The 15,063-nt window shown below is 47.6% G+C and overlaps 2 protein-coding genes across 2 annotated transcripts in view; one reads left to right on the top strand and one right to left on the bottom strand.

Moving 5' to 3' along the window:
- The window catches only part of LOC144149524 (2-oxoadipate dehydrogenase complex component E1), a 34,075-nt gene extending 22,987 nt beyond the window's left edge, over positions 1 to 11,088 (top strand). Inside the window, exons 17-22 of the mRNA XM_077681136.1 lie at positions 3,193 to 3,293; positions 5,066 to 5,167; positions 7,394 to 7,639; positions 9,003 to 9,066; positions 9,217 to 9,302; positions 10,652 to 11,088. Coding sequence (XP_077537262.1) covers positions 3,193 to 3,293; positions 5,066 to 5,167; positions 7,394 to 7,639; positions 9,003 to 9,066; positions 9,217 to 9,302; positions 10,652 to 10,756 — 704 coding nt within the window. The 3' untranslated portion in view covers positions 10,757 to 11,088. The remainder of the gene's footprint in view (positions 1 to 3,192; positions 3,294 to 5,065; positions 5,168 to 7,393; positions 7,640 to 9,002; positions 9,067 to 9,216; positions 9,303 to 10,651) is intronic.
- A 2,291-nt stretch (positions 11,089 to 13,379) lies between these two features.
- LOC144149370 (uncharacterized) lies at positions 13,380 to 14,625 on the bottom strand. Its single transcript, XM_077680937.1, has one exon. The coding sequence runs from the start codon at positions 14,599 to 14,601 to the stop codon at positions 13,633 to 13,635; it is 969 nt and encodes a 322-aa protein (XP_077537063.1). The 5' UTR covers positions 14,602 to 14,625; the 3' UTR covers positions 13,380 to 13,632.
- Positions 14,626 to 15,063: the final 438 nt, after the last annotated feature.

Raw genomic sequence — 15,063 nt, 5'->3', positions numbered from 1 at the left:
GTTTCTTGTGCGGTAAATGAGCTAATAATGTGGGCGAAAACGGTGATATAAAACATCATCCGCGCCGCTAGAGAAAGCGCCAATGAAATATCTGCCGGGGTGCAAAGCCTAAACATCTCCGGCGGACCCAGTCAGCTGTCTCGAGCGCTTCGAAACTGCCGCCCTGAGGCGCACGCCTTCCCATTGTCGCAAATCGTCAAGCTCCTCCTACTGCCCCGCGCGTCATTCTCTGACCGAGGCACAGGCGACCGCGAGCGTGGAATCGCCGACGCGAGCGTGAAAATATCACGTGGGCAACGCCGATGCGCACGAATTGCGTGTAAAAACGCTCCTGTAGTGAGCTTGGGCACCGCGAGTGAGGAGACGAAAGTCCAGAATTTACCGCTCGGTGACATGGAGGTTTAAAAAATGCGGAAAAACGTCACGGATTTCACCACGCGAAAATAAGAAAAGAAATAAACAACTTTTTCTAGTGCTCAGTTTTTTAGCCTGTGCTGGTTCATACGAATTTCAGATGATACAAACATTTTTCGCGGTCCCGCGAGATTCGTATCATCGAGATTTTACTTAGAACTTTCTTATGAAGGTCCCGCCTCAGCGACAGCTGTCAGTGACACCTGACAGCTATTCGAATTCGCTTCGAAAATATTCGACCCCAAGGACTATTCGCTTCGAATTCGCTTCGACCTAAAATATTACTATTCGCACAAGCCTATTTTTTACTAGTACGACGTCGTTACAAGAGACACTCAAGAGACCTGGGAAACTTGTCTCTTGTAACTAAAAATATTAAAAATGCTGAGGAATTGGACTAGACCACTTTATGTACATCAGCGTCAAAGTGAGTTAAAACATGTCTGTATAGAATTGCTCAGGCTAGCCTAACAAAATCATCCATAGCAGTTTTTGTGACTGCAGATATTAATAGCTTCCTTCTCAACCTTTGGAGTTAAAGCCCTTTGCTTGGCAAGCCTTCCTGTTGCTACCAATTCAGTTAAAGTGCTCTTAGATGTTCGTCAGCCTCAACTGTCAACACTTTCTGCCCTCTAATGTCGTCGTCATCATCGTCTTCCCCCGGTTCTTCCTTTAGGGTACCGTTTCCTAGCACAAGGGTCATGTGATCTGTAAACACATTGGAGCGTAAAAGGGCCACACCTGCAGGCACAAACTCCTCAAAAGATCTGAAACCTGTGCGGTCTCTTGGATGGAGGCCCAAACTTCATCTCCCAGGGGGTTTTCCAATGAATGGTTCATATCAACCCCCTCATCCATCAAGTCTTTTTTAAATAGTGAGGAATTTACTCTAGGGACTTCAAAAAGCTGTCCCTAGTAACCGAGCGTCTCTTGTAACCATGTGTTTTGTATGCGACATTGGTAACATGGCAAACCTATGGAAACCAACCAAATATTTCACTTATTACCGAGTGCCTTTTGTAACAGTGTGTCTTGTAACAAGATTTTACTAGCATTCGCATTCGAAAATGTTCTATTTCATTCGTAACCAAATTTTATTACAGTCGAGCCCGCTTATAACGAACACATCAATAAACTGAAATCAGTTCGTTATATCTGCTTTTTGCTATATCTCGAGTCAAAATCTATGTATACAAATGGTAACAGGAAACAAAGGTTTGTTCGTTATAGCCGCTATTTCGTTAAAACCGGGTTTGCTATAAGTGGCCTATATTGTATTTGTATTTTAATGATAGTTTGAAAATTTATATTCACACACGTCTACTTTATATGTACATTTCAAGAATGCACATAAACCAAAAACAAATGTTCAAGAAAAGGACGAAGTTTTTTTAGATAAAATTTAAATGATTAAATGAAGATTCAGTGAGATAGACAATTTTAACGAGGACCTACAAAGAGATTCACTGTCTCAAGTATTCTTTCAATGTAAAAGCATTATGTGCATAGTGAGGGGAAAAACTTGTCATTGTGAGCAGTGGATGGTACTAGAAAATCCACACGCTGTCACATAGCTAAAAAAGAAAAGGAAAAAAAGCATGGCAGGAATGGAATCGAACCCAGGGTTGCACAGGGATGGGCAAGTTATTTAACCACTGGTCTGCAGTAAGTTTTGTTATTTTTTCAATACCGTATTTACTCGCATAATCCTCGCACTTTTTTTTCGGAAAAGTCAATGCGAAGATAGGGGTGCGAGAATCATGCGGGGAAAAAAAATCCGGTGCACAGTGTTGCCAATTTGCCTTCTGCCAGTCCCGCTAAATGTAGCGGTCGTTTTTTGTATATGTAAGCTCAGTGTTGCCAACAGCAGCTATTTCTTTTTATTTGATTATTTACAACGTAAACAGTCTCCCGTCGATCAGCGTTCATGAAATTGCCGCCTTTGCTTTCTGGCGCGCGCCCTATCTCGTCGGTGTCACGTGCGTGCCCTACTCCAGTAACGCACGTTGAAGTCGGTGACGCCGAAGTGCCTGCCTGCGGCGCGGCTGCCGTGTTCGATCGCATACTCTATCGCTTTCAATTTGAAAGCGGCAATGTAGCTGGCGTTCTTCCCCATGGCGAAGCGACACCAAGCACAAAACAAAGAGATCAAAAAGTTCTCAAAATGGCAGCGAGATATCCACCACTGACGCGAGTGACTCACTGACTGCTGCTGCTCAACGACGGGACCACGACGGCGACACGACGACACGACAGCGGGCTGCGCGAACGCAGTCTAGTTGCGCGCACGCGAAACCGGCTCAAGTACAGTGCGAGTAGCGTGTTAGGGCGCCTGTTAGGGAGTAGCCATGCAGGTTGTTGGGGCGCCTGGATGGCCTTGGATACACAGCGCTCTCCGCCGAACGGAGAGGCGGCGGGGGAGGGCGCGCGTTGGAGAGCGCGTGCACCATGCGGGTTTCGCGAGCAGGCAACTTTCGCCGCTGCAAAGTTGGGGGTGCGAGGATTATGCGAGGAACCAAAAAATCCAAGTTTTGGTGGCTCACATTAGGGGTGCGAGGATTACGCGAGTGCGAGGATTACGCGAGTAAATACGGTACCATGCAGAACATGGCTTTCAAGGTTCTTTAAAATATGAATGAAAGGGTGCCAAGAAGAGGAAAAATTCCTTAAGGCGCATAAGTTTTCTTATGTGCTTTGAACACGGAAGCATTTAGGCTTAACGTGTTGTCAGATTTCAGCATTGTTAAGCTGAAGCAATTCCTTGGTGCATGTTTTCAGCCAAATGGTTCCTGCAAAGTGGAATGGTCGTGCTCTTACCTCATGGCTTTGATGGAGCCGGTCCTGAACACTCATCGTGCCGCATCGAAAGGTTTTTGCAGGTGGGGTGAGCGGTCTGACTATGTAGTCTGTATGTAATTGATTGATTGTGGGGTTTAACGCGCCGACGCAACGCAGACGATGAGGCGCGCCGTAGTGGAGGGCTCCGGATTAATTTCGACCACCTGGGGATCTTTAACGTGCGCCGAAATCTCGTACACACGGGCGTCTCTGCTGTTCGCCTCCATCAGAAAAGCGGCCGCCGCGGCCGGGAATCGAACCCGCGACCTCGTGCTCAGCAGCACAATGCCTTAGCCACTGAGCCACCGCGGCGGGTAGTCTGTATGTAGGGACCCCCATCTGATGCATACCGTTCTGCACAACCATATGTGACACGTTAATTTTTTTTTTTCTTTTCCAAATTTAGGCTGTAAGCAAAAAATGGACGTGATATTTGTGAGCGCCAAACATCATGACATGCCAAAATGACTGAACTGAATAAAACTAAGTGCTCTTACGTTCTGCACACATTCCTCATTTGATGATGCCGGGGCGTAGAGTCATGTAAAAACACACTTTCTGGGTGCTCGCCATAAGTGAAATCATTAAGGTGAGACGACCCTTCTTCATCGATATGTTTATTCCTCACACCCACTGAGGTCAGGAAGGAATAAGACCCAGAGGATGATAAGGTCCTGTTACCATCTCATATTATCGCATAAATTACAGCAATACACTTGCAATATTCCGGAAACTACTGGGCTTATGTGAAAAGGGATTTTCACACTTTCCAAGTGACTTTCAAAGATGAAAGTGAATGCAGGGTAAATAATGATTTGGGAATAGTTTGGGATGGAAGCAAATATTTTAGTATCGAAATGAGTACTTTGTGACTGCTAATTCTGAAATGTGCAACTTTTCACTTCTGCACTAGTAACGAGTAAAGGAGGAGGAAGAAATGTTTATTAAACAAATATCGAGTCCTTGTGTCATTGCTCGTGTGAGAAAGGCCTCTACAGTTCAGGAAGCCCTTGGCTGTGGCCCGAGAAACCAAATCGAGCTTATCCCCTGGACAAGAGCTGGCCAGCTGGCTCTCCCACACCATATGGTAGAGAGGGTGCATGGGGAGGAATTCTAGCTGCTATGTTATAGCAGTGGTGCCGAAGAAAAAAAAACGTTTTTTTCCCCCCCCTTTGTAACAGGCACAGCTTTGTACCTTGGATGTACCGCAGCACATTTCAGCTGCTGTTGTGGTTATTTGTATTTTCGCTGAAAGGGACCGATTAGTGTGTAGAATACATTTTCAAGGGGCACCGAAGTGAATTGTAACATTGGCTAATTAACTTTCCAGTATAAAGTGTGGAATACCATGTTGTGAGTTTTTTTGTTTTTTTTTCACACGAGAGTTACACGCAGTTTTAATGAGAAAAATGCATTTGAAAGGACTATTGGTCTCGCTGCAACCGTCCCCTTGATTTGCCAATGTCAGCTACAACAACATGCTGGCAAGTCCGCGGGGCCAAATTTAGCAGACTGCCAACGTGTCTGACCTGTAGAAATCATGTTTTCATGTAGAAGAGTCCAGGCTGACCAGAGAATGGGTGAAAATTTAAGGCTGAGATAGCATGAAAAACACTTGAAATAAGTATGATGTCATTGTGGTAGTCTGTTCGCGAGCAGAACATGGTGTTTTCTTTCTGGCCGAATATTCCCTTCTGCTACCCACTGGGCTTGTCTGACATATGTTAAACTGCACAGTGACGCCACAGATGAGACTTGGACAAACCCTTTTGAGCTTACTTAACTTCAACAAGATGCTTGTGCATGCTTCCAGATGACCGACAGCAAGGAAGATGCCGTGGATGGGGATGACATCAACTTTGGCTTTGTGAACCCCACAACTCCAGCCCAGTACTTCCACCTGCTGAGGAGACAGGTACGGGGAGATTGTGCACTGCATTCACTCAAGGGGACCACAGTGAGGAAAAAAGAAAGAAAAAGAAACAGCTGATGAGGTCACTTCTTGTGGACAGGTTATCTTATCTGGTGCTGTGTATTAGGGCTCGATGGATTAGAATGCTTGCTTCCAAAGTGAACATATGAAGTGAATACCATCGTACTTCTTTATAACGAAGTCACCTCAGGAGCGAGAATCAATTTGTTCTATCTGACATTCTGTATAAAAGTTGGCGCATATGTGTTGCTTGATATATAGCAGAATATGCAGGATATGCACCCCATATAGCAGGACATGCACAGTGTAATTACACTAAAGGGTGCTGTTTCAAGACCTGTGCTGCGCTATGAATACATACTGTATTGTCACAAGTGTAATCTGGTCCCGCATAAAATTTACCCCCACACCCCCCTTACCCATTTTGTTGTGCCCATAAAGGGAAACAAAAAATATTCTCGCATATTCCCTGCGCATTTTACCACATAATGCACCCTTTCTGCCTTCATAAAAAAGAACTACAGTTAAACCTGGATATAACAAAGCTGACAAATTCTCGGAAAATTTCGCTATAAGGAGGTTTTCGTTATATGCAGTTTCGGTATAAAAATTCGGGGAAAAAATGCACAAATGAAACAAAAGTATAACTGGAGGTCGGCATCACGTAGAACATTTATTTAGCGGAAAAAAACTGAGTTATTTTGCTCTGCTGCTTGTTCATGAGGGAGTGCCGGAGGAGTACTGATGCGCAGAAGGGAGCAAAGAACGGAAAGCATGGAAAGCGAGTGCGGCGTGTGTTTTCTCCAGTACGCAGCCACAGAACAGAGAGAGCGCGGGACGATCGTGAAGAGAGGAGAAAGCGGTGCCAGAGGAGGTTCGCTTGCGAAAGCTGGCCGCCTGACGCCATGCTACCCCCCACCCCCCCCCCCCCCCCCTCCTTTTTTTTTTTTTTTTTTTTTTTTTCTCCATGGAGCTACGTGGTGCGGGGATAGCGGATTGAAGAGGACTCCGGTAGCCGGCGCGAAAGCCTTTGAAAACCCGCGAGCACGGGTAGCACCGGTCAGGGAGCAACGGAATGCAGTTTGAAAAAAGAGGGGAGAGAGCGGCAGACGCGTTCTGCAGCCCTCTCCTCTTTCTCCGCAACGCACACCCTCTCTACTGAAAGGGTGTTGGTTGCGCCGGCGCCGGTGGCACCGCGGCACCCCGCGGGAGCTCAGCAGTGAGACCGTTGCCGCGGCTTGTGCGCGCCGTGCGCGATCACATCGTTTCGCGCTGTCGGCGCCGGGGCAGCCGTGCAGCAGATGAATGCGGCTGTCCATCACGCTAAAAAAAAAAAAAATGGTGCAAAATGGCGAGGTATTTGGCGGAAAAATTCGTTATTTCCAGGGTGCCCGCCGCTGCTAGTTTGTTACATAGAGGTCAGAAATACACATGCTTCTATGCAGTAGCGCCGGGGAATATCAAAACTTCGTAATAAAGAGGAATTCGTTGTATGGAGGTTCGTTATACGCAGGTTTAACAGTGTGCAATTATGTCGCGTTTGCTCTAATAATGAATGTGCGTACTACGGGTCGTTAAACTTATTTTTTACCCTTGCGAAAGCGCCCATAAAGCCCATCTTTCAGTCAGCTGAAAGCCATATTTCTGTGTGGCAAAGCATGTCTGCCATGGCAGTTGTGTGTAGGTAACTGGTTGGTTGCTAGAAACGCCCCCTCGTTTGTGCCAGCGGGGGCTCCCTGTTGTCTGATCCCTTTCTATGCCCTTACTTCTGCATGGTGGCATATATCTGACACTGAATGGCGAGCCGCTCGCGGTAAAGGTAGACAGCCAAACAGCAAACAACCACTTTTAAAGTCAAAAGTTCGATAAAACTGCAACCTGTCAGGGGTCGTATTTTGAAGGGGAAAATCGCAGTCCCAGAACAAGTAAAAAAATAAAATGGGCGGCATTTGAATAAAATGTTGAGAATGTCTGAACAGGGTTCTGAAGCATAAGATATTTTACTTTGATCACCAAGCCAAAAATAAAATGTTTGGTGTTTTGTAACCCATATGGGTTTTTTCGAACATTTTATTCAAACTTGAAATATTTTATTTTGGACTCGGTCAGTGACTGTGAATAAGTGACACTCGAAAACCACTGCTCAGGCTGAGGTTGGTGAAACAGAGTGCTGCTCCTTGCTCTGAGTGAGTGCCTGTCCCCATCCAGATGGTGCGCAACTTCCGCAAGCCCCTGGTGGTGGCCTCGCCCAAGATCCTGCTGCGGCACCCGGCGGCCACCTCCTCCCTGGAGGACATGGGGCCCGGACGCACCTTCCAGCCGGTGCTGCCCGACCCCGAGCCCCGGCTGGGCGCCTCCCGGGTGCTGCTGTGCAGCGGCAAGCACTACTACGCCCTGGCCAAGCACCGCCAGGAGATGGGCCGGGACAGTGACACCGCCATCCTCCGGCTAGAGGTGAGCAGGCTTTGTGGCTGACTTTCGAGTCTTAACGCTCAACACAGTTAGCATGCACAGGCAAGGTTTACATACATGCAGAAGCTGTTTTTCATGTTGAAATAAAGCACATGCGTGTCCAACGAAAGATAAATTCTTTTTGATACCTTTGGGACCAAATTTCGTGGATGACCTCCTTCACCCACCAAACCCACCAGAAGCGGTCGTTTGGGACACTCTCCGGCATTTTAGCTCGCAACCCACTATTTTTCTCCTGCTATTTACCACCGACACCCACTGGGCACCATATCTTCTTTGCACCCCGAGGGGATCTGATGTATCAGCAAGAGAGACCCCAGGGTTTTTGTTCATTCTTGAAGCATCTAAAAGCAGAAAATGTGCAGAATGCTTTTGGCACAGGTGCAGCATCGTGCAAAGAAACTCAGCCCAAGAACACATGTCGCGTGGTGAAGTTAAAAAAATTATGACACAGGGTTGGTTCGTTAATTAGTGAATGATGCTTGCAGCGGCATTGACAGGTAGTAATGCTGGTGATTCTGTTGGTTAAGTGAGTGAAGTGCCTGTTCACAAGAGACTGCTATTCGTGCAGCTAGCCTGTCAAGTATTTTGTCCTGCTGAGGAGGATTATGTATTAAGTGCGAATGCACTTCTTAAGCGAGCCTGAATCGTCCGCCGCCGTCGTCCGCATAGCAACAGCTGCGGGTGCGCGCGCTCCTCGTCTTCCTCCTCGTCTTCCCTAGCAACGGGAGGAGATGGGCGCGCGCTACTCTCCTCCTCCTCTCTCCGCTCAGTGACTGCGGGTGTTGGGCGCCTCCTCTCCACTTCGGGCGGGAGAGCTCTCGCTCGCGTAGCGGGCGCTCCGCATTCCGACGCGTGAGGGCGCTCGTGTAGCCCTCGCCGTAACGGCGGGCGCTACTCTCCTCCTCCTCTCTCCGCTCAGTGACTGCGGGTGTTGGGCGCCTCCTCTCCACTCCAAGATCACGATATCCACCGTAATCGCGCAATAAACAACCGTGCATTCGCACTTACACACTCTCCCCCTCGGGGAAGTGCGAGGGAATTTTTTTTGGTAGCCTGATCAGGGCACAATTCGGTTGCCTGAGATTGTTATACTCAACAGATTTTAGGCTCAGTCTGCGGGGATATTGTTTCAGCTGAACACACTCACCAAGTTGAATGAATTTTGCTTAGGTGTTACGAATGTCGGAAAACAATCACACAGCCTATGTGAGAACTCAAGTTGATTGCAGTTGACCGCACTTACAATAACACTTTGATACCAGAGTTAAAAGGGCTACTGACCTTCCATGTGCAGCCCCAAACTAGATGGGCAGTCGTACGTTAAATAACCATTTTCTTGCAGGCCCTGTGTCCCTTCCCTGCTAAGGAACTCGCAGAGGAACTTTCCAAGTACACTCAGGCAAAAGGTGTGTACAGGCATGTCCTTTAAGGATTATGCGCCATGCGACGAAGTCATTTCATGTGCCCATACATTAGTTATGGGTCGACATACAGTCTCTGCGAAATTTCTGTTCGATTTTGCATGATGCCATGCTCCTGTTTGATGGCCAACACAGAGTTCATCTGGTGCCAAGAGGAACACAGGAACATGGGACCCTGGTTCTTCGTTCAGCCACGGTTTCAGAACCTACTGGGAAGACAGGTGAGTCATGTGGGTCCCACAGGCTGCCCTCATGCTTATGGAGCAGTGTAGTGGGGCAGTGTAACTGTCGTAAGCATGATTGCTATCCTCATTTTGACACCGCAAGCACTGCTTTCCGATTGCGATGTTTGATAGGGAAGAACCTTTGCAGTATGGTGTAACGGATTGCTCAATTGCATGTTTATTTATTTGAGTAACTTGCGTTTGCTTTGAGAACCATTATTACAGGGAACAAGTTGGGATGAAAACTGGTAAATGTTAGTGCTCATTCCACTATAAAGTACCATCAGTGGAACAGAGTTGTGAGCACAAAGCAAGGACATCGACAATGTGATCAGAAGGGTAAAATAAATCTGTGACATAAAATGGAAAAAAAAAAAAATAATCGACGTGACTTGGCTTGTGAAGCTTTGCAGGCAGTTTGAGTTTGTAGACCTATTATAGGAGCAGCAAAAAAATACTTCGTGAAATCTAGAAACAGCTGTGATGTGATGCCAAGTGCTACAGTGTGCAGGATTAACATTTTTTTCTTGGGTTTTCATCTCTAGCCTTGTTTTGTTAACTTAGAGAATAATTTTTCATCATAAACGCATTTGGTCAGGCTTGCACAGTATTAAAACAGCTGGCGCATAAGTTTTTATTCCTCCTCTGTTTCTCTTGGTACTTGTACTTCTTTTTCCTTTTGCTCACAGTTTATCAATGCCACCTGGTTGCATTAAATCTCACCACTAAACTTATGGCTAGGGTGCCGTTTAACAGCATTCATAGCTTCAAGGCTGAACTGGCAGTTTTCGGTATGTATGGTACACGGGTGTAGCAGCTTCCCTTGATGGCATGGTGGTGCAAGTTTTATTTCACCTCCTGTGTGCTTCCATTCTTCTTTATATCTTTTCTTCTGACATCACAATGATATTTTTTGCTCACTAGGTTGGTTTTCCGATATTTCAATGACTATTTGCCCATTACATTTAACTCTTTCATTACCACGGGAAATTGACCGATTTTTAGGGGTCTAAGAAAACTTTTTTTTTAATAAATAAATTGGTTAGGCACTAATTGCAAGAATGCAAAATGCAGATGATTTAACCCTTTTCCAATAACACCAGTTTTTAAAATGTTTTCATACATCATAGTTGCGGAAAAAATATCAAAATCAAAATGTTTGTCAAGGTGTCGAAAAGTAAAGAGGGGAAAATGCACTGGGCGCAAAAGAATGTGGCGGGACGTAACTTTACTCAAGTGCTTTTGGACAGCGTAACGTATATGGATGGTGATGCGTGTAATGTTGAGCATGATAAAATAAGCGAGGGGTAGTTTCTCATGCTCATGCTGTTCTACTTCTGTTGCAGCTCAAATATGCCGGACGCGGTAATCTGGGCGTCCCAGCAGTTGGCGTTGGCCAAGTCCACCAGAGGGAGTGCCAAGAAATCCTGCAGAAGGCTTTTGCAAGCTGATGCAGCAGGGTCGCAATGTGCATGGCATTACTCCGAGGCTCTCTGACATTCTCAAAACATTCCTGGCACATAGTGCATCTTCCGTCCCGTACCCCGAATGTGCGGTGCATCAGCACCCTTGTCCTTGCATTTCTCTTTTGAGAATGGAACCTCAGTGAATGAAGAGAGTCCTGACACTCAGTCAATGTGGTACAAAACTCTGCAGCTAACCTTAACGATTTTTAAATGATTGCCTTGCTGTTAGGGCATATGGTTTTACAGTGTGACAATGTGTTGGCTGTGTATGACATGGAGCCTGTGTGTTATTGTGAATAAAGAGCAGCTCAAAGTTCTCTCGATTGCATTTTCCTTTTCACTAAGCTCATAGATGCAACTACTGCCAATGTGTAACAAGTCTAAACTGCTGTGCATCTTCAGTTTTTCATGACATCGTTCTTTTGTCCTGGGCTCAATGAGTCATTGAGTGGATAAAGCTTTATCAAACACTGATAAAGCTTATTATCAAGCTTATTATTATCATAAGCTTATCAAACTTGATAAGCTTATTATCAAGCTTATTATCAAAGCTTATTTCAAAACAAAATGCTAGCTTGTCACATACAATGGAAAGGCAAAGTGTAATAGATGGCGGCATTGTTCCAAGCCACAGCAGAAAAGGCTGTTTCAAAAGCTCCCCGTGTGAGTGACAATTATTTTCATTCAATTCCAAACTACAGTAAGCAGGTATTGCGAATGGTCTGGCAAGAGTTCTGTGTGGCGGGGCTTTTTTCCTTCTGCTTGGCTTCCATATGCCCACTGAGATATCTCCAGCAAAACTGACCTGATTGCACCACAGCATCCTCCGTTCTTGTACCCACCCCTCTTCCATCTTTCTCCTTTTAACGGCCTTCCTCTATCCAAAAGGCATGATAAAGGTTGTTCATCATCATCCTCCCACACATACCGTATTTTCGCGCGTATAACTAGCACCAAAAATGTGAACATTTCAGTGGCAAAGTAGGGGTGCGGATAACATGCGGGCTTTTTCCTTTAGTGCAGCTTCACGGCACCAACAACATGGATGGAACCGAAGATGACCTTGTGTACAACAGTGAGGACTGCGGCTCAAGTGATAGCTCTACCGAGAACAGTGACACGGAGGGAATTGTGACTTTCGCCTTCAGTCAGTGTATTCTACTAGCTAAATATAGGCTTTTTCTGTCTACGTAGTATGTATGTGTTGCTTGAGCAGTAGCTTTGTTGCAGCCTTTCCTGTATCAAATGTGCGGGAAATACGGGATAATTTTTTTTTTTTCTTTTCCAGCGGGCTGAAAGCGTGGGTTCGGATTATATGCAGGGCGGGTTATACGCGCGAAAATATGGTACTATTCCTCAGCCTAGCCTCGCTTTTCTCATCGCATCCCACGGGGAGCCCAAAGATGGGGTTTTATCTCGGCCATGGTGGCTGAAATTTCTGGTAGAAATGAAAAGTGAGAACACCTATGTGTCGATACTGGGATGCACGCAAAAAATCCCAAGACAGTCAAAATTAATCCTGAGCACTCCACTGCAACACAGCAACACTCCACAACAACACCCCAGTGTAGCTTTGGCACATTAAACCCCGCATTATGCATTCAGGTCAGTCGACGTCCCAGGGGCACTGGCTGTGTTTCCACCATACATCCAGGCTGCCCAGGAAGCGCTATGCGAATGTGTGCAGCAGATACACACAGGCATACTGGAACACTACCCAGACCCAGTGGATGGAAGACTACCTCTAGAGTTGGGTCGTTTGGACACACTACGTATTAAATATTGTTCTTTCTCACACACGCGTTGCTTCATCTACTGCTGCCGTGGAGGAATTTCGTAATTTTTGGGAGCAAGGTATTTTTTTTTGTGTGTGCTCTACTGAAAACTTCCATATTCCTTTAAATTTATAGTATCTAGATGACAATTAACTCAAACAACGCCCTCATCCGGTATGTGAGCACTTACTGAGAAAGAAGCAAAATATCGAAACAGTGAAGACTGCAGAAGTGGTAATGGTTCCGAAACTGGACAAGACATTGCAACTAAAAAATTTCACGCCCATCTCTTTCACCTCATGCGTGGGCAAGTTTCTGGAGAACGTGGTCCTTGACCAGTTACAAGTGCATGGACAATCAACCTGCCCAATTTTCCAAAACGAGGTTTCTTTTTCCCATTCAGTGGTCATATTCAGGCCCAAGTTGCAAATTTAGAATATGACGCTGTAGCTTAAACAGCACAAAACAGTTGGAGAGGGCTGCTCCTTGCCGGACACCATGGCAGTACTAGGATTAGATTTGACCAAAGCATTTAGTAATGTGAGGCTTCAAACTGAGCTTATAAAATTATATGCTGAATTATTCCCGCATTCCTCCAAGGAGGTCCTGCTCTCGCGACGGGAGGCGAGACACGGCTGTTTCGTTTTCCCGTGCGCCGCGTAGCCCGCGGGGAGCGCTGCTGTCCGTCGAGGGAGCGGAGGAAGTGGGGTGGTGGTGTCGTCTTCTGTTTTCCGCCAAAAAACCCGAGGGGACGACGCCCTCTCGGGTCCTGACCACGGAAGAAGACGGACGTAGGCCACCCCCGCTCCGTCGACCAGGGTCCCTTGATGATGATGATGATGATTTAATGGTCATACCCTTTGCAACGGGTCGGCACTATGAGTGCTCTGGCCAACTAAAACAAACATACAAAAAAAAAAACAGTGAAAGACATACAAAACATGGAAAGACACAAGAGAGTACACTTCGGTGTTGACAGTTTTGCATGTCGCGGTTGAGCACTCCTGCACGAGTGTCACACCCGACGATGCCACTGCACAAAGCCTGCAGGCCACGCACACCGTAACCGAGCGCTCGAATGCGCGGTTAGTCTGACGCCTTGACGCGGTTGTGCGCGACAGCCCACCATTGCGTTAGGCGCCGCTTTGTCACCCGGACACTCGATTCCCCTTCTGCGGTGCCGTCGCTGGCCTCTTCGCTATCGTCGCTCAGGCGGCTCAGGTGGACAAACCCAAGCGCCACTGGCAGGGTGGCGCCCTCTCTGGGGTGCGGCGGGAGTTGCGGGCATTGAAGTACGATGTGTTCGATAGTTTCTTCTTGGGCTCCACACACACGACATAGCGCAGTCTGTACCTCAGGGGCCGAGTCATACCGCCGGCGGTACACCTGCGTCCGTAGTGCCCCAGCCCGTGCCTCAAACAGCAGTTTGCTTCCAATGCTGTTGTCATAGTGCTTCTCGGCACCGATCGCGGTCTTGTGTTGCCGGTAGGTGCCGAGTGTCTCCTTGCCCTCCATTCCCGCACGCCAGACGCCCTCTTCTGCTTCTTGGACTCGGGAACGCACTTCCCGGGTGTACGCTGCTGCTGTGCCCGCTTCGATGGGCCGGCTAAAGATGTTGCATTTAGCCTCAATACGATATACCCGCTGCACCCATTTTGTGCGGACGCATGTAGCAGACAGGTACTCGAAGGCGCGCCGTGCCCACCGCTCACGGGCCATGAACAGCAAACGGCCACGGAAGCTTAGCTTGCTCGAGGCCTCCCGGGCCTCGAAGCTGGACCATCCAAGGTCTCCCTGTATGGCCTCGTTTGCCACGGCACCATGACACCCCACTGCGGTGCGACCAACCTCTCGCTGACGCCTCTCCAACCACTCGCGGGTTCGTGCCGACAAGCAGATCACCGCATTGGCGAAGGTTAGGCCAGGGACGTGGACCAGCTTCCACAGGTCCCGCACCATGACATACCGGTTGCAGCCCCATAGACAGCGACGCCGGAGAATGCACTGCGCCCTGAGTGCCGTCTGGCGGACTTTGGCCTCATGGAGTTCATACATGTTGGCCCCAGTACACAGCGTTACGCCCAGATATTTGTAGGACGTGGCGACAGTCAGTTGCTCTCCCTGCAATGTCAGGACCGGTTGTTTAGTCATGTCCCCGGCTAGTTGGACAACCATGGACTTCCGTTGATTGAAGCGGAGACCAAGTCTCTGGATTTCAACTGAGCAAATGTTCAACAGCCGTTGTACATCGTGCTCGTCCTCTCCCATGAGGACAAGGTCGTCAGCATATGCGAGACCCGGCAGGCGGCGGGAATCATCAACTCCGCTGGTGCTGTACCTTAAGCCAAAGCCCAGGTTTGCCTGAAGGAGGGACTTTTCTAGGCCGGACACATACAGCAGATAGAGGAGAGGCGACAGTGGGCAGCCCTGTCGCAAGCCTTTCTGGACCGTGACTCTCTCCGATCGCACGTTCCCAAATACAGTCGTGACTGTATTGCCTTTGTTCTCTGTTGGAGC

This window comes from Haemaphysalis longicornis, unplaced genomic scaffold, assembly GCF_048455015.1.
Source record: "Haemaphysalis longicornis isolate Haplotype H1 unplaced genomic scaffold, Haemaphysalis longicornis Haplotype H1 scaffold_8, whole genome shotgun sequence".
Lineage (NCBI taxonomy): Eukaryota > Metazoa > Arthropoda > Arachnida > Ixodida > Ixodidae > Haemaphysalis > Haemaphysalis longicornis.
The sequence above is the reverse complement of the archived record's forward strand: the minus strand, read 5'-3'. Positions and strand labels throughout refer to the sequence as shown.